This window comes from Carex rostrata, chromosome 6 (genome assembly GCF_964058835.1).
Source record: "Carex rostrata chromosome 6, lpCarRost1.2, whole genome shotgun sequence".
Lineage (NCBI taxonomy): Eukaryota > Viridiplantae > Streptophyta > Magnoliopsida > Poales > Cyperaceae > Carex > Carex rostrata.
The window spans coordinates 6,521,303-6,541,933 of record NC_135923.1 but is presented as its reverse complement, the minus strand read 5'-3'; the positions used below and the strand labels follow the sequence as shown (position 1 = coordinate 6,541,933).

General features: G+C 31.9%; 1 protein-coding gene across 1 annotated transcript; it reads left to right on the top strand.

Annotated features, from left to right (window-relative positions):
- The first annotated feature begins 13,637 nt into the window (after positions 1–13,637).
- Positions 13,638–18,323, top strand: LOC144555868 (putative serine/threonine-protein kinase PBL3). The gene is made up of 6 exons (XM_078304306.1): positions 13,638–13,797; positions 14,730–15,052; positions 15,741–15,876; positions 17,323–17,459; positions 17,557–17,680; positions 17,819–18,323. Exons 1-6 carry the CDS (start codon positions 13,749–13,751, stop codon positions 18,184–18,186), a joined length of 1,137 nt encoding a protein of 378 aa, XP_078160432.1. The 5' UTR covers positions 13,638–13,748; the 3' UTR covers positions 18,187–18,323.
- Positions 18,324–20,631: the final 2,308 nt, after the last annotated feature.

The following is a 20,631-nucleotide window of genomic DNA, read 5'->3' as shown; positions in this document are numbered from 1 at the left end:
TTGTTACAATTTATCACGGTTCCATAAAACTGTACCAGGCTTTAATAAAGGCTGCCCCAGTGCCCCAAGAAGCTTTGGTACTCGTTTCTCTTTTGATTCAAATACCATAGAAGCAGCTGTTGCTTTTTGATCTTCTCATTTACAGACAATGACAAGCAAGAAGAGTAGAAGACATGTTAGCACAATCCTTGATCTGCATCTATCCGTCTCTGGCAAGTGACTAGCATTGGATTATACTAACAACAAAAGCAAGTGGCGAATAAGGCCTATTGAGTACGTGTTAACCCACCGCGTTCTTTCAACACCAGCAATCAAGCCACAAGAAATGATTTCAACTGAAGACTATCATTATTCATTTCACTAGTGCCTGTCTGGATCCCTCTAACTGTAGTAAGTGGTAACAATGAGTCAATGACACTTGCATGGCATTGCAGCCCTGTAGATAATGATGTCTCGTGCAACGCCAGGCTCTACGGGGAACCATAAAAGATATTTCATATGGCCCATTCTATCAGCTATGTATTCTTTTTTCTGTGCGATGATTGTGTAACTCGGAAAATAATTACAATTTAATGCATGCTTAATTTTGCAAATTTTAAAGTAGATGTAATTTTTTTGTAAAACATTTGTTTTATTTATTTTTCTTCGAAATATCTGCATAAAAAAAATATTTTGCATGGATGCCGTATGTAAATTAAGTACAAAATTAAGTTAGATTTGGTTCTCAAATATGATTTAGCATTTCTTTTAGTTACTATAATTACTGTTGAAACTACGTAACCATCTTGCAACCCTAGGACCTAGGTAATACTTTAATGTAATAATGTTACGCAGTAATAATATTAAATATATCTTCCTACGTAACAGAAAATGGACAAACAACTTTGTATACAAAAGTTTTCTATTCTTCTCTCTTTTTTCTCATTGAAATTTTAATATTTGAGAATGAGAATAAGTAAACATAAGCTAGTCGTATCCGGTCTAGGAGTGTCAATGACACCCTTTTATTCATTTACTCAATCTATATCGTATCCGAAAATACGGATAAAGGTAAAAAAAAAAAATCGTTAACTTATTAGGTATAGATAAGGGTAACAATTTTTTTTCCGTTATCTTTATCCGTTTTCGTATAAAATAATTTTTAAAAATATATATAAATATATATTTGTATGAATATAATACATGATACAATAAATTTATGTATTTTATTAAATTTTCATAATACAAATAAGTTATATTCATTATTATTTTTTTTCTTGTGTTAAAAAATATTTTATTGAAAGCACAAATTGAAATGTTAATAACACTTTTTTTATCTGTTTATTTGACACGTATCGTATTCAGAACGACAGATAAAAATAATTTTTTTTTTCATTATCATAACAGGTACAAATATGAAAATGACTCCACTTGACTCATATTGTACCTGTTGAGACTTGACGCGCTTAATCCGGGCACCCCTTTTCTCACTCCTCTCATTTTCAATTTGTTTTGGACCCTTAATGTAGCTTTCAGTAATGTGACCTCATTAAAATTTTTTTGGACCCTTGATGCCCTGATCGGCTGATCGACCTTGTCCAAAATGTGAAATCGTAATTGGATTTTCTGACTCATGTACGATCAGGTATGACCGTAATTCATAGCAGCTAGCAATCAAGTGAGGTGACCGTAACAGAGAGACACTGACCTCTCTCCAATCATAGTATTTTTTATTTGAGATCCACGCAGGGCGGATTTATGTATAGGTCAAGGGCGTGCTAAGTCACCCTATGATTTTAAAAATTTTAATTATATATATTAAACTTTAATTAAATTTTTGAGTTTTTGAACTTTTATATAGGTTAGCACCCCTCATGAAATAACAAATGTTTGTTAGTAGTCTAGTGTTTTGAGTTCTAGTTGTTATGTGTGAGGTCATGGGTTCAATTCCCACTAGTCACATTTTTTTGTTTTGTTTTTTTCACATGTTACATTTTATAGATTAGCCCCCCCCCCCTATTTAAATTTTCTAGTTCCACCCTTGGATCCACGAACCTTTGTTCACGTTTTGTCCACAACGTTATTCACCAACAGTCTTCCAACGATGCTTTCAAACTGTCTTAACCGTCTTATTTAATAACTTCCTGATTTCTTTCTTTCTCCGTTCTTTTTTCTCTTCTCAATTTTTCCGATCAATCTCTTCTCTTCATCAAGTTCTATGCTCCGATAGATCTACATCTCTTTACTTTCGTTCATCAAAATTTCTCTTCTGATTTGATCATAAGAGAAATCAAATCCAATGAACTCTCTCTCTTTTTGTTTTGTTCTCTTCTGATCTACACCTTTACCTTCGCGTGTAACAAATTATTAAAAACTCGAATCGAATATGAAGAATCGATTCCGAAGCGGATCTATATCCAATGAACTCTCTCTTTCTAATTCTCTATTTCTTCATTGGATGGAGCGACGGCCGCGACGGTCTCTCTCTTCGTCAATATCTCTCCATCGAATTCTCGAGATCGGCAGCGGTAAATATTGATGTCATATCTCCATACAAGGCCTCGTGCTCAACTCTGCTGTGTGAGTATTGATATTGTCATTTTACAGTATTCATCTTGTGAAAATCTGGAGAAAAGAGATGATAGAGAGGCGATATGGAGTAGTGATCTTGTCATTTTACAGTATTCACTATGTTAATTTTATAGCATTCATCTTGTGATTTTACAGTATTCATCTTGTGAAAATTTAGAGGAAAGATATGATGGAGAGGCGATATAAAGTATTGATATTGTCATTTTACAGTATTCATTTTGTTAATTTTACAGTATTCATCTTGTGAACAGTTACTAATGTTTAACAATGTGGTTGTGAATATTTAATGTATTGATGATTTATAGTTTGCATCTGTTAGTTTTACTGTTTACATCTTTTAAATTTATAGTATTGAATTTTGCAGTGTGTTTATCTCAGTATTATAGTGTTTTAGGTTTCATATTTACAGTTTTATAGTTTGTATCCGTTAGTTTTATAGTTTATATTTGTAAATTTTACAGTATTTAAGTTGTATAGTTAGTCCGTTTTTTTTCCCTACCACCCTCAAAAATCAGAATTAAATGAATACCATCCGAAAAATTGAAATTCAGATTCTGCCACGTTCGCACCGTGGATCTGCGCACGGGTTGACCCGTCCGCAGATCCACGGTGCGAACGGATCGGTGCGCAGATCCACAGTGCGAACGGGTCACTCGAGCGGGTCAAAGCGAGCGGGTCAGTGCATAGATCCATGGGTCGGTGCGCAGATCCACGGTGCGAACGGGTCACGCGAGCGGGTCAGGGCGCGAGCGGGTCAGTCCGCAGATCCATTCCGCGAACGGGTTGGCGATCTACAGATCCACGGTGCGAACGTGGCAGAATCTGAAATCTGATTATTTGGGTGGTATTCATTTAATTCTGATTTTTGAGGGTGGTAGGAAAAAAAAACGGTATAGTTTGCATCTGTATGTTTTACAGTATGTGTAGTGTTAATTTATAGGATATAGATGCATATATAAATATTAATAATTGAAGAAAAAAAATTAAATGAATTTCAATTATGAAAAAGAAAATTTGATTAAAAAAATAATTTTGATGCAAAAAAATTAATTTTGTATAATTTTCAGGATTATTTTGAAAAAACTGTAAGTTTGAGAAGTTCAATTTTAAAATGTTCTAGAAGGTTTTAAAATTGTCATTAATTGTAAGTTAGAGAAGTACATCAAGTGGTTCCGCATCAAGCACAGTTAGTTTGGCAAGTTGTGCAAGTTGCAAGTACACAAAGTGGTCCCGTTAGATGTTAGAATTTTAAAGTGCGTTTTCTATAATATTAGTTACACAAGTTTACAGCATTGAATATGAAATTTTACATGATTCACGCAAGTCAAATGACAGATTTTTTGTGAACAAAACATCAACAACTAGTTATGAACAATTAGACGTTTCATTTTTATTTTATTTTTTATGAGAAGATGTTAATTTTTGGTGACAATAAAATTTACTGAATTAACATAATTGCTTAGTATTTTTTTTTTACTAAACAATTATGTTGATTCAGTAAATTTCATTGTCACCAAAAATTAACTTCTGCTCATAAAAAAAAAAAAAAAAAATACTATGATTGGAGATAGGTCAGTGTCTCTCTGTTACGGTCACCTGACTTGATTGCTAGCTGCTATGAATTACGGTCATGCCACTTTGTACATAGTGTGGACTAAGTACATATTGTTAGCTATGAATTACGGTCATGCCACTAAGTAAACATAATTGCTTAGTTTCTTTTACAAAATATTATAAGTACTGATTAACTAAGTAATCAATTGGTACATAGGAGGAGGTACTTAATAGCCTGTTTGGTACACTTCTTATGCCACATTTTTTTCACGTTATTTTGTGACATAAAAGTTTCAAATTGGGACGTACCGGATAATCGGAGAAGTTAATGGATATCCTTCAAGGGGCAGACGCAGAATTTTAGTCAGAGAGAGGCAAAAATCAGATTCAAATATTTTATCGGATTCAAACCCATTAGCTTATCGGATTGATTCAATGTCTTAAAAATCTAATTTTTTTAAAATTCACAAAAATGAGATTTGGATTTATTGAAATAAAATATATAATAATGTTATACGCGTTAAACCGAGAATTTCGATATGAAAAACGCGAAAAGCTTCCAAACAATTGATTTTATATGAATTTTACAAGATTTAACGCACATTTGGGTGCAATTTGGATGTGTTAGATGGCAACCCGACCAATGGAGCCCACTGTCATAGAGCCACCATTTGAATGAATTTGTACTTCTCATTTAATGTGTCATTTTGGATACACCCACACCATTATAGACCAATACATGAAAAATATGAAAAAACCATGGGCTCACCATAAACCAAGCCTATCAAAGAATTAAAATATAACAAGAAACATTCTATTGGGTCAATGACATGTGAGACCCCTTTGTAAGATTCTTCTCCCTCTTTTGTTATCTGAAAATTGGCTGAAGAAGATTTTTAGAACAACAAAATTCAAGAGAAAGAGTGGGTCATTCTTATCAGCAATCAAGAGAAAGAACTTGATCCGTTCTTCTCCAGAAAGGGGGGAGGGGGGAGGCAAAACCAAAATCAACTTATTTTTTCCACTATTTTTGAAAATCCAGGGGGAGCAGCTGCCAGGGGCAGATCCATAAAGGCCCACTGCAATTGGCCCAGAATTGTGCCTACCCCTGAATTTGAAAAAAAAATAAGTTGGTCCAGTGCAATTTTTCTCTTGTGCCTAACCCTGGCCCAGAATTGTGCCTACCCCTGACCTAATAACCCTGCAGAGAAGAAGAGCTGCTGAAGAAAATAGGAGGCATGCCTTCGCTGAGCATTCAATTTTGTTTTCTCGAGAGTAGCAGCTACTATGCTACAACACTTTGAATAAATTATTTTAATATACAAACAAAATTAGCATCTCTTCCTAAATTTATGGGCTCAATGTCAGTGATTGATTGGATTCTAGGTATATGGGGCCTTTACCACTTCTGAAAACTTCAGGTTTTCATTGGTTTTTTGGTTTTCCTAATACTCTTGTTCTTAAAGGAATGAAATCTGCTGCTATTCAAAATCCCTGTTATCCCTGCTCTCCTCTCTGTCTCTCTCTTTTCTCTTTTCTCTTTTCTATTTCTCTCTCCTCCTTTTTTCAAGAGAGAGATAAAGACAAAAATGGAGAGCACCACCCTGCTATTCTCCTTAGAATAACAGCGAATTTGGATCTGTTCTTGAACGAAGAAAAGTACAAGGAGATTGTACACATGTAAGCTTTAATTGCAAGGTAAGTTTCCCTGTCTTTGCCTTTATCCTTCAAAATTTTCTATTGTAAAATACTTATGAAGAGTCAGCTGTTTAACTATTTAGTACCCAATTAGTTAATGAATTTGAATCCGTTTAACTATTTGAACCCGATTAGTGTCCTACCCTGATGAAAATCCTAGATCCGCCCCTGACAGTTGTCCCCCCATACTACACTAGATTCGCCCCTGTATCCTTCTATGTACCGAATAAGCTACTTGTACTTATAATTTTTGTAAAAAAACTCACTAATCACATTGGTTCGATAAAATGTATATTTTTATTTATGGTATACAAAAAATCATCAATCGACAATTTAGTTATTAAAATCGGAAAATTTGTAGAAATATTTTTAATCCTTTAGATAATGAAGTATATCAAAATTTTTATATAATTTGAAAATTAAATAATCACTATTCAAGTATAATAACAACATAAAATTTTCAAATATTTGATGGATGGTTATAGATTTCAAATTACCCAAAATTTGATACACAATTTGCTGAAGTTATTAACATGTCTGTAATTTTAGTTCTTTATTTTAATAACAGATTGATTGGTTTTCCATAGCCTATACAAAATTATATTAATTAGTTGAATATTTATTTGAGTACTCTCATTTTAAAATGATTATTCTCAAAATCACTGCACCCAAGTTACAACAATTTTTGAGTTACAACAAGTTACAACAAGCATTTTCTACATTTTCAAAGTCCAAATCGTCGATCCAAATCATTAGATGTGATCTCTACTATAAAATGTGCTTGGAGACCAAATTTTACATTTTTTGAAATTTTTTTACTATTTATTAAGATGGGTACAAAAACTAGTCAAATTCAGACTATTGAATTTTGTATCCATCTTAATAAATAGTAAAAAAATTCCAAAAAATATGAAATTTGGTCTCCAAGCATATTTTATAGTAGAGATCACATCTAACGATTTGGACTTTGAAAATGTAGAAAATGCTTGTTGTAACTTGTTGTAACTTGATCCCTCCTCTTAGAAAAATTATGTACTATAGTCCTCAATTATTATTTTAAAAAGATATTATATAGTCCTTACTAATTATATAGTGCCCACCAAGGGCGGAGGTAGTAACACCAAATGGGGGTCAATTGACCCCATTTATTTATGTATAGTTTAGATCAAAATGTTACGAATACTGCAAAATTGACCTATATTTTTTTATATAATTGATGCCCATTCACATTTGACCCCCATAGTTCAAAGGTCTGGCTTTGCACCTGGTCCTCACTAATTATTATTCTAAAAATATATTATATGATCCCCACTAATTATCATTCTAAAATTTTCTGCAACACTCTTTCTTTGTAGTCCCCACTAATTATATGATTTCTAATCTCCCAGTTTCTGCACTCGTTCCCGCGTTAACCTTCATAGATATAAATACTTGAAAGATAAAATACTAACACAATAAATAAGATATTAATTCTTTGATATATAACTTGTTATGATCATCCATTTTTCAGTCCCCCAACTGTCCCCACATCAACCTTCATTTAACAAAAATAGTTGATCACATAGATATAAATACTTACATTGCTTGATATTAATACTTTCAGACATCATCCAGTATCATATGTTAAATATACTTGCAAGTATATGTATAAATGCTTGCATGACGATGTATAAATACTCGTGTGACAACGAGTCCAAAAGTACGTCATCATGAATCTCATTTGGAAGAGAAAATTATATAGAAGACGTTCATAGTTTTTGATTTACAAAATTCCTTACAAATCACTAGAAATATGAATAAGATTGAATAAAAAAAAAACACACACACATCTGAAAACATGTATGACCCCTCATGTAATTTGATTGGAAGACAATTATTTACATATAAATTGTTATCCCGTAGTAACTACAATCTCGTTTTTTTATAAAACATTAAAAAAAAATTTAAGAATTAAATTCGTAGCATATTTTTTTACAAAAAAATAAAACTAATAAAATCACGATAATTCGTTGCGACTTATAGATAGACCTCAATGATTCGGATCGCCTTGAATTCTAATGGTTCACAAGTCACAACTAATGGTCACAATTAGATAGAAGCCTAGAAACTAGTAACTGTATTTCAAACCTTTGGAAAGCAATGAATCGAACCGCGCGCAACGAATGATTGCGATATTTGATATTTTTTACAAGAAAAAAAGTGACGTTATAGATTTAATTTGTTCTTTTGTTACTGTTGCGATTAAAAAAATCGGACTGTGATGTGTTTCATTGACCCGGTCAATAGTCTTCATCTGTGGTCCCCGGTTCAATTTCGTTTGTGACCCGGATGGTTACCAACTTCCCATTGAGATTGAGCTAGATATTCTTATCCGTATTTGTTATGTAATCCCACATGGATGCTCAATTATTTGGTCCACGATACAATCGATTAAAATGTGCTTTGATTTAGGGTTTTTTAATCGAAGGATCATTATTCATTAGCAAGGTGAATTCTCATGTCAAAGGATGGCCACATCTTCAAAATTTGAAATGATACAAAGATAAACAACTACTTAACGAGGGAACAGAGTAAGACATAAAGTTGGACATAGTTTTAAGAAATAATTATTTAATGAGCATGGGGGAGAGGAAAGCATACAAAGTTTGGTGGACTTAAAAAAATATACAATACCATTAAAACTTAAAAGACTTTTAGTTAGTTGGTATAAATAATTTTGTTTATATCAAATACATATTATTATAGAAGAGTGACCATATATAGGCTTTTATCTTGTGCTAAATTAAAAAAAATGGTTAGAAAATTTAATCAGCCTATAATATTGTTTAGTCATATAATAGATCATGGGACAAGAGCAGGGACGTAGGTAAAATTTTGAACTATAAGGATTAAATATATAATGAAATCAATCATATAATTTTTTTTTACATATAATCAAAATCAATTTTTCAATATCATGATATTTTACTCTAAATTCAATTGATTTCATTCTCTTTTTTAAGTCGATACTAGATAAAAATGACAAAACATTATACATAATGTGATATAATTTTACAAGCGTTCTCCCTACCATAATTTTTCTTCGCAATTATATATAGGGATCGACTAACTATCCCCCAGTCAATTTTTCCCATTCATCCCCCAGTCAATAACTACTTGTGGGGACCGTTAACTAACTGTACTTCATTAATTACTTGGGGGATCACCTAATATTTGATAGATTTTATAACTAACGTGTGCAAATATGGATACCTATGCACGCAAGTGTTAATATATAATATATCAAGTATTCATACCTAAGATATCAAGTGTTTCGAAAAGAAAAAACTGGACACATCTTCTACACGTTTTTAGAGTTGGGTTTTTTTTTCTCCGTTCAATCTCGTCAATATTTCTGATGATATGTGAGGAAATTTACAAATCTAAAACCATGGACGTCTTCTACGTAATTTTTTCTTTCAAATGAGATCCATGATGACGTACTTTCGGGTTGTTCGTCTTGCAAGTATTCATACCTCATCATGCAAGTATTCATACATCGTCGTCAATATCTTGTCGAGCAAGTATTCATACCTCCTCATTCAAGTATTCATATATCGTAAAACATGTGTATATAATTCATGTCTGAAGTGTTTGTACCTGACATATTTTATCAATTTTTTTTTTCATATGACACAGGATCACATCTGAAAATATTAATATTAAATAGTGCAAGTATTTATACATCGTCATGCAAGTGTAAATAATTTATATGTCAGGTGTTAGTAACTAACAGAATTTATAAATTTTTTATTTTTATTTCCATATGGCACGGAATGATGTTTGAAAGTATTAATTTTAAATATTGCAAGTATTCATATCTTGTCCTGCAAATGTTAATAGTTTATGTATCAAGCGTTTTATGTAAAATATTTTATCAACAGTTTTTTTTTCTTTTGGCATCAGATGACGTTTGAAAGTACTAATATAAAGTATGCAAGTATTCATACCTCCTCATGTAAGTGTAAATAGTTAATATATAAATATATGTATCTAACAAATTATATTTTTTTTTCATATGACATTGGATGATATTTGAAAGTATTAATATAAAGTATTGCAAGTATTCATACATTGTTATGCAAATGTGAATAGTTCATGTATCAGGTGTTTGTATCTAAGAAATTCTATCAATTTTTTTCACATGACACTGGATGATATCTGAAAGTATTAATATCAAGTATTGCAAGTATTCATATATTGTCATGCAAGTGTGAATAGTTTGTGTATCAAGTGTTTGTATTTAACATATTCTCTATTTTTTTGCTTGTGGCACTAGATGACGTTCGAAAGTATTAATATCAAGTATTGTATGTATTAATACATCATAATGTAAGTATTCAGACTCATAACTGAAATATGAATTGTTACGTTGAAAAATATTTTAATTTAATATTTATTTTTTACAAATTACTCTATTTAATGCTTGGTTGTATTAATACGTAATATGAAAAGTATTCACACATGTGCATTTATGTACTAATATTTACGTTGTAGACTATGTTGTATGGATACAGGTACGGATATCGTATCAGATATGATACAGATACAATACAAATACGACGATACCGTAATTTTTAAAAATCTAGAATACAAGTATTCATACAACATCGAGCAAATATTTATATATTCATAATGAAAGTATTTATTCCTAAGACACCTAACATATTTCTAAAATAACTGGATGCAAGTATAAATGTCTATATGCACAAATATTAATATATAAAAAATCATCTATTCATATCTAAAATATCAAACAACTAAAATAACAAAAAATCAATAAACTAAACTAATGCCAAAGTAACAATCTAAGTGACAATCAAAGTAACAATCTAATTAAAATTGCTAATCTAAGTAGGTGAATTATATTAAAAACTCTAAAACTATTATTTTTTTTTAAACATGGAAGTGGCTTCCAAGGTTATATAAAATTTAAAGTTGTTACAACTTACAGTCCTCCACATAGCTTACAGAAAACAACTCCTCTTACACATCATAAATCTTAAGAAAAACAAACAAATATGAAAAAAAAACAAAAAGAAAGCAGAAAAACAAAAAATTAAAGCACCTAATTGCTTTCAACAATGAGACAGCCAAAGTTTTATCTCATTAGCACACCTCTCTTCTACCACTGATGAGCTTAGCCTTGTATCCCCAAATACAACTCTGTTTCTTTGTTTCTAGAACTATTACAATATCGTAAAATTGGAAAACTAAGAAAATAAAAGTGCTACCTAATCATTAATAATTCTAAAAGTAAACTTAGAAAATAAAGTACTCCTTCCTTCACATATGTGAAATATTCGAAGTTGGAGGGTCTCTTGGTAATTTCCTCCATTCATTTTCTGACAGCCACTCCTTGTCAGAATATTTGATTTCTTCTTCCATTTCACTTGTGCGCCCCAGCCCCCAATTATTGCTCCTCAATTCCTTACCAAAAGCAATTACGATCTTGCCCCTGGTTCATCTCCTGAACTCCATTTACCAGTATCTTCACCGCTCCTTGTATCCTTTTTTTGAAGAGAAAAGCTGGATGAGGATAGATAATTGCACTACTCCATTGCCTGGCATAACAACGACATTTCATTATATGGATTACAAAACTATTGGTTTTGATAATGGCCTATAGAAAACCTCGTTATGCTTTGTATCTTTTCTCTAGACTTTTGGGAGTAGTCCTAGTACCAATGGTACCAGTAGTTTGGTTCTTTCTTAATGAAGTCGGAGGGAAATTACTCCACTTGTATTAAAATTAAACACCTTGGAGCTTGCGCCTGGCCTGTGCAATCAGAAAAGCCTTTGTTGCCGGCGGATCGATAGAAGCCGGTGGATACGAAGTTGGAGGCAATGCGGTCTGGATTGGGGTCGCGGCGAATGGCTGCTTTCAAGCGTGTGATCAGATTGGAGGAGGTTGGTGCGGGTTTGGGTTGCGAGTCGACAGCGGCAGAGTAGAGGTCGGTGGAGTCTAGGGTTTAGGCGGAGAGCTACTGGTGACATTGTCGTAAGTTTTAGGGTTTTACATTTGGAGTTGATTGAAATGTATTTTTGGTGAGATAGCCATAATTTTATTCTTTTCGATCGGGAAAGAGAGAAGGGGAGACATGTTAGGTAGTCGTTAGTGGTTAAATAGTTTGACCGTTAATGGGGGATGAATGGGGGATGAGTGACGGGGGATAAAAATCTTTATTCTTATATATATTATTGTTGGATTAGGAATAAATTAGATGTAGATGATCCACTTTATAATCTACTCCATAGTTTATACTTCCATATATGAAGTAGATTATAAGATTACTAGCTTTCAAAGTTCTAAGTAGCAATTATCACGTTATTGTATTTAAGATCTGAAAAATCTATAGTGCAACTATTGTACAACTATAACTAGTTATTTATAACTTTTATAATAGAAAAACAACTAATAGCATTATAACTCTTAAAGTCCAAAAAAATTATAGCACAACTATAGCTAACTATTTAGAATACTGCTAGTTATAACTATTGGGCCATATAGTGGAGCATCGATATAAGAGACACTAGTACGATGAATTGGTCTGAAGGTCATTACTAAATCAAAGTGAAAACTTGATAAAAATGAGAGCTTAGTGGCACTAAAAAAATAAGGCAAAAAGAAGCTAGCTAGTTGAATTCATATCCTCTCCATTACCTGAAAATGAAATCTTTTACAATTAGTGGATGCAGATTGTTTTTGTAACTTGACATGAATCTCAAAGTCTAATAATACTGATTCCTGCTCTAGCTTGAATCCCAAAATGACGTCTGAGATTTAATCTATAAACCGTAAAGTGAGTTGAATCCTAACCAGCTAGGCCCACTTATTTATTGAAAAATTATATATTTTCAAATATAATATCTCTGAAATTAAATTAAATTATATGTGTTGCTTTTTAGTTTTAATTTTGTGGTGCGTAATTAGTACATAATTATGGTGTTTTTTCCTTTTTAGTGGAGGTTACAAGATAATACTTTGTAAATAATGCATGCTAATAACAGGATTTAAATAATGGGGAAGCCTAGGGTAGTTGGGACAATTGTTGTTTGTTTGACCCCCTTTTTTTTTTTTTAAATATCCGTCATTGAAAGTTGTTCAAATAAAATAATCTATTTCAAACAATAAATTTAAATCATTCAAATCGATCTATTTTATAAGTTGTGTGTTTACATACAAAATTTATAATTTTTAAAATTTATTTAGTATCAAGTTACACGGTCAGATGTCGAAGTTTTTAATTTAATTTTAATGCATTTATTTTTTTAACATTTTTTACTATTTAACTTGATACTAAAATAACTCATAAACTATTTTTTTTTGCATGTAATCACATCATTCATAAAATAAATTGATTTGAATAGTTTAAATTAGTCATTTGAAATCTATTTTATAAGATTTGAAATTGATGTTATGTAATATCATCGATGTTATACTTAGCAGGACTCTACAATATATAATATTATATAAGGTTTGGACTTTGAAGGGTACAAAGTTTGGGTGCCATAAAAACGATGTCATTTGTCCAATACCAACTCCGGATTTTTTATTTCGCAGTCTTCTATGACTGATCTCTGATATCTTGGGTAAGACACATTGAGTTTCATCAATGTTAGTCAACAATTATGCTCAGTAAAATACCACATGGTTGGCCACATCTACATGTCAGCAGAATATCTTGACTCCCATAGTAATAGATAGCTTTCCTCGTGAAAGATGCACGAAAAAGGATCCTTGACTTCCCTCACACAGTCAACAATATCCCCATTCATACATTCTATCTATTTTATTATCTTCCTTTTCAGCACGCGCTCACAGTTATATATACTTTACTTTTCATGTTTCTTTCTTGCAATTTTTTTAGGAGAGAGAGACTCAAATGGGGAACTTGTGCGGAGCCTCTGCTAACGGTGTTTCTTCTCCTTCAAGTAAGATCCCTCTTCTTTATTGCTTTCCTCTGTCTCTCTCTCTCTCTTTAATTGAAGTTCACAAAATGTTTTTCTTGTATGAGGAGTTAAAATATTGTTCCTTATTTTTGTGGCGTTTTCTTTTGTGGTCTGTTGAATTGATGCAAGTTTGTATTGTTTGGTTACTGGTATGTGTTAGTTAAAGATAACCATGGAAGTTATCTTTTTTACTTTCCATGAATTTCTCTGGTTTTCGCTCTCTCAAATTTTTATTTTTGACTCTCTGTAACTTTTAAGTTTATTTAATTTAATAAACTGAAGCTTAAAATTTGTTTTTCTTCATGGTATTGGTCATTGGGGGTACATCCAAAGGAGTATACTCTGTTTCCCCTTTATATCATATTTTGTGAATAATTTATTTGATGATTTCATGTCTTTTCATTTTGAAAGGTTGGGTGTGATGCTTAATTTGAAATTTCAGAGAAGTATTAAATTAGTCATTTCAATTGGTAGGGTTTTGTACTTACGAAACCTATCCTTTTAGGTTCTATTATATGTTAAATAATGGCTTCGCCAGTATTGACCGAAATGTTGGTTGTTGACTAGACTAATTAAACTGAGAATTCAAACTTGTACAGCATTTGTCACCAGCACTTATTTTATCCCCAAGTGACATCACATAATATCCACCTTCTTGTTCACTTGACAGTTAGATTAGATAGGTCTCCATTCTGACAATTCAAAGATGACGACTGAGATGATGCTCTAGTTACCAAACTTTCAATATCAGATTAATTTCAGTACTCTGAAACACAAAATTGGTATAGTTTTTAGCCAATTCTTGTCAATTTATGGCACCAGATTCATGTTGGTCCTTAAAAAAACAAAAAATTGATGGTTATTCTTGCAAATTACCAAGATTTATCTCAAATTTAATTACGCTTCAATACCAGAAAATCCACTGCACAGCAACACAACCTCCAATTCAACTGACACAAGCAAGGCCACACAACACAGCATAGCCAGCTCAGCGCCATCGTACCAGAGCGAGGTGTTGCCTCCAGCTGCCAGCCTGAAATCATTCAGCTTGAGTGATCTCAAATCAGCCACTAAAAATTTCGGGTCGAGCGCATATCTTGGCGAAGGCGGATTCGGGTGTGTGTACAAAGGCTGGATAGATGACAACACTCTCTCGCCAACTAAACCTGGCACCGGAATTGTCGTTGCCATTAAGAAACTAAAAAGGGAGAGCTTTCAAGGTCAGAAGGAATGGATGGTATGTGAAATTTTTTAATGTTGCTTTAGTCATGTTGATATTTTGTTAATTAAAAACAAAATAGAGAAAAATGGGTAATCCTTAGGTAAGGAAACTGGCCGGTACAGGTTTGTGCCCTGACATACTAATACTATGGTATGGAAATCTTAAATCTTAAATTGATTATTTTGACAAGCTCTTGGAATTTATTAATATCATCATTCAATATATATATATATATATAGAGGTTGCTACTCTACTTCGATAAGCATATGACAGCATATGCTTATAAATCATTTTTGTGTTTTTAATGCCCAAATAATTGATCTGAAGCACTCAGCATCGTTCTCCACATTAATATGTGTTTGGAGACCAAATTTTACATTTTTTGAAATTTTTGTACTATTTTTTTAGAAATTTTCGAAACATAGTTTTTCATATATATATTTTTAAAATATTTCCCTGATTTGAAAAATTCTGAAAAAAATAGTAAAAAAATTCAAAATAATATAAAATTTGGTCCTAAGCACATTATAGTATGAAAAACATATTGAGTGCTTCAGATCGACCATTTGGACATTAAAATGACTTATGGAAGTAGAGTACAGTAGCCAACCTCTATATATATTTCATGTATGAACAAATCCATAGAAGAATTACAATATATATTGTCATTTTCTAATACTTTGTATTTGCATTGTATATTTAGACTGAAGTGAGATATTTGGGGGAACTTCGCCATGAAAATTTAGTAAAGCTGGTAGGATACTGCTCTGAGTCTGACAACAAGCTACTGGTATATGAATACATGCCAAAAGGCAGCTTGGAAAACCATTTATTTAGAAGTATGTTAATTTCTTATATTTTAATTTATTTTATTTTTTTGCACGTTTTTGTTTAATGCTAACAAAATATAAGGTATGCTCCAACAGGGATTCACTTGCACCTTTTTAGTGACACTCAATTATACTCTATATTTTTAAAGTTTTCAAATTCCAAACAGTTAATCTAAACCATTTAACATGATGGATATATTAAAATGTGCATGCAGATCAAATTTTACATTTTTTCAAATTCTTTTACTATTAATTAAGTATTTTACAAAATCGTTATTTTTAGACCAATGAATTTTCGTATCAATCTTAATAAATAGTAAAAAATTCAAAAAAAATATAAAATTTGATCTGCAAACACAATTTAATATATCTATCATATTAAACGGTTTGGATCGACTGATTGAACTTTGAAAATATAAAATATAATCCGGTGTCACCAAAAAATTGATACAAGTGGATTCCTCCTCTTCATACATATGACCAGGGGTGTAAATGGATACGGATAATCCGCTCCGTATCCGGAGATTATCCGAATCCGGATTAAACAGATACATATAATTTTTGCATATGGTGAAAAAATGGCGGATATGGATATTGATAATTTCATGAAGGTAAATATCTGTATCCATATCTGTAATTATTCGGATTTGAAATTACTCCCAACCAGCTTTGATTTTATAGCTCCGGATAGAAGTTGTTATATATTATCCCATATTCATTTCAGTCTTGGTTGTGGTACAAATGATAATACGATATAGTTTTTAATTTAATATCTTTTTAGCTGGTGATGGTGCTACAATAACGCAATTTTTTTTTCTTTTTACATCCATTCTTCACTCTCCATTCTTTTTCATTCAAAATTTTAGCCCGTGAATATAGTATGCTTTTAGTCTCTGCTAAATTAATTTTAACCATTGTTTCAAGACAACAACAAGTTACTATTTTGTATATTAAAATGTGTAACTCAATTATCTGATAATTATTCGTTTCGTATCCGTATTCAAATCCGTATCCGTAGATTATCCGCTCCATATCCGTATCCATTTAAGGCGGATATAGTTTTAAATTTTAATATCCATTTAAAAGAAGCATTATCAGCTCTGAATCCGCTCCGTTTACACCAGATATGACATATCCCAATTAAATATTTAGTACAATTTAAAACACGTGGTGCCAAGTACAAACTTCTCTGGGTTAGGTACCAACTTGTCAGGTGAAATTTTAATCACTTTCAACTTCAAGTGTTCAAGAAATGCAACTAATTTGTGGAATATAAAATGCAACTATATGACACGTACACGTAATTAGTGCATTCTTTGACTTGCTATTCATGAATCAGACAAAAGACAATAAGAAATTAAGTCAGATCACCATTTCTGACCTGGTTAAGTGGAAACAGCAATATTTAATATATATCACCTTAACTTATTATCCTTTTTTTTATTTTTTATTTAGGGGGCATGCAGCCCATTTCTTGGAACATGAGAATTAACATAGCAATTGATGTAGCAAGAGGGCTCTCTTTCTTACACAACTTGGAAAATCAAGTTATTTTCCGTGATCTGAAATCATCAAATGTCCTGCTTGACTCGGTAACATTTTTTCAATATCTTAATTTATTTTAATAAAACAAGAACAAACCTAACTTTTAGTGTACACTGTATACTGAACCAAAATTTGATTAATCAGGATTTCAAAGCAAAATTGTCAGATTTTGGCTTGGCAAGGAGCGGTCCGACCGGAGATAAAAGTCACGTTTCGACTAAGGTTGTCGGGACCCGCGGATATGCTGCTCCTGAATATATAGCCACAGGTTAAAAAAAAAAATTTCCTGATAACATCAAGCGTGAATTGAAATTTAAGTCATAATTACTCTAAATGCAAGAGACACCTTCTAAACGAATTTACCGTTTTTATTCGTTACACAATCTTACAATTTTTTTACTGCCAGGTCATTTATCATCGAAGAGCGACATATACAGCTTCGGAGTAGTCCTCCTGGAGCTTCTCACTGGAAAGCGGGCCCTGGAAGAAGAGAGAGGTGCAGCTGATGAGACCCTAGTGGATTGGGCAAAACCCTACTTAAATGAAAAGAGAAAAATATTTCGGATTATGGATACCCGATTAGGTGGCCAGTACTCGAAAAAACAAGCGCAGAGTATCGCTTATTGGGCAATAAAATGCTTGCATTCCGACCCGAGAAATCGACCCAACATGTCTGATGTTTTGCCAGAACTGGAGATGCTCAAGAATGCCAAAGAGATTATTACACCAAGGCCTAATAGGATGAACAGGGATGTTGGTAGACATGACAGATAGATATATAGATGGATATAAAATATATAAATTTTGTGATATTATTATGATTCTTTTGTGATACTTAAATTGACGTTCTGGTTGCTGGACATATACATGTGTTAATTAAAGAGTAATAGTTAAGATTTATATTATTAATTTATCTCTGTTATTTGTTATGATTTCTCATTCAAAAATGTGAGGGAGGGAAATTTCGACACGAAAAAAGAATTTTCAACTGTGGTCATACCTGGCGGAGGCACATGTCTCTCTCCCTCCGTTTGTGTTTATTAGAAATTTCTCACTCTCAAAAAAAAAAAAAATTAGATATAATTTCTCACTGTACATACCTTGTGCCTTTTTCAATTTGTTTTGTTTTCTAATTAATTTGTCTTTTCATGGATGGATGTGAGACCTTTCTTCTATTCTTGTTTGCTTTCAAGCTAGGTTTTTTTTATTTTTATAATTTTTGCCTTTCCACTAGTTTAGGTTGTAACTTGGTTAAATTATAACATATAATTTAGGTTGCAAGCTGGTACATATATCAATTTAGCTCAGTGATTGCTAGTAAACTTGTAGTCAGCAAATATGAAAAGAATAGAATAAATTTATCTTGCTTAAGCCCATACTTTAAAATTTAGATTGCAAACTAATACATGTATCAATTGACAACTAAAAAAAAATAAACAAAACACAATTCAACAGTACAAAAAAAAAAAAACTACTACTTATGTACTTACAAACATTTAACCGATTTTTTTATTTATATCCAAAAAATAAATCAAATTACAAAAAATAACCACTTCGGCGTTGAATTTTGAAAACTACCCAATCCGGTTACTGGGTAACCGAATTTTTTTTTTTCGGTTACCCAATTCCCGGATTAGTGAAATGGGTCCGGTTATTGGATAACCGGAAATGTGAAATGGGTCCGGTTATTGGTTAACCGGAAATGAGCAAAATGTTTGGTATGGTATATGTCCGGTTAATGGTGCACCGGTTTTTTTTTTTTTTTTTAAATATAATTTTTTTTTAATTTTTTGTATTAAAATATTAGAAATGTTGAATATATTTTTTTGAAAATAGATGGAATACAATATAATTTGATTTATTAGAAACACTGCAACAAATAACCCGGATCAATATTTTTCAGATCGGATTTTTCGCGACGGTAAGAAAAATTAATATATTTCTTTATGTGTTATTGGAAAAAAAAATAAAAATGCTTAGATTCCGAATTATTGATCCCGGTTCAAAAGTCACTTCTAGGTAATCTAGAAAATATTATGATCTTTCTAGTACATTTAATTTATTAAAAGTTGTATCTATTTTGAGAATTATTTTTGAATAACAATAATTAAATAAATTAAAGTTTTGTTTTTTTTTCAAAATAGATACAACTTTTAATAAATTAAATGTACTAGAAAGATCATAATATTTTCTAGATTACCTAGAAGTGACTTTTGAACCGGGATAAATAACTCGGAATCTAAGCATTTTTATTTTTTTTCCAATAACACATAAAGAAATATATTAATTTTTTTTACAGCCGCGAAAAATCCGACCTAAAAAATATTGATCCGAGTTATTTGTTGCAGTCTTTCTAATAAATCAAATTATATTGTATTCCATCTATTTTCAAAGAAATATATTCAATATTTCTAATATTTTAATACAAAAAATAAAAAAATTATGTTTAAAAAAAAAAAAACACACACACACACACAAAACCGGTGCACCATTAACTGGACATATACCATACCAATTTTGCTCATTTCCGGTTAGCCAATAACCGGACCCATTTCACATTTCTGGGAATTGGGTAACCGGAAAAAAAAAAACCAGTTACTGGGTAACTGGATTGGGTAGATTTTGAAATTCAACGCCGAAGTGGTTATTTTTTATAATTTGATTTATTTTTTGATATAAATAAAAAAATCGGAACATTTAAGTTACCAATTTTTTTTTATTTCTTTCCGTTTAAATTGACAAATTAAAGTTAAAAGAACCATATTTAAAAATTAAAAAAAAAAAATCCAATTTTTATAATTTCGATTGGGTCGGAATGAGTAGATGGATCATAGGGTAAACTTATATCACCTGAGCTAACAAAATTTTGAGTTTGAATCCGGTTCGTTCATTATATACTAGCACGACTCTTTATGAAACTCAACAATTCTGTTACCTCAGATGATGCGGACCCTTTTACAGGGTAGGGTCACTCCGCCTTGGACCCATCGCCCTTTATATAATTATCTCCACTCGGTGGTCCCCACTTCACAACAGTCTGACTTGTAATCCTCGTTGTTTATGTAGTACACGTCAAGACTCCAAGTCCTTGTCCTATCAGTCCCCGTCATTGCAACTGGTATTCTCGTACACCTGGTTCAGGCAATACAGATATCCCAACTGGGCAACTCTGCATCATGTCCCCACTTGTCAGTGATCAATACCCTAACTTTGTCCGAC

Coding starts and splice junctions, on each gene's coding strand:
- LOC144555868 (XM_078304306.1), top strand. CDS start 13,749: ATGGGGAACTTGTGCGGAGCCTCTGCTAACGGTGTTTCTTCTCCTTCA. Junction 17,460..17,556: donor CAAATGTCCTGCTTGACTCG/GTAACATTTTTT, acceptor TTGATTAATCAG/GATTTCAAAGCAAAATTGTC. Junction 17,681..17,818: donor TCCTGAATATATAGCCACAG/GTTAAAAAAAAA, acceptor TTTTACTGCCAG/GTCATTTATCATCGAAGAGC.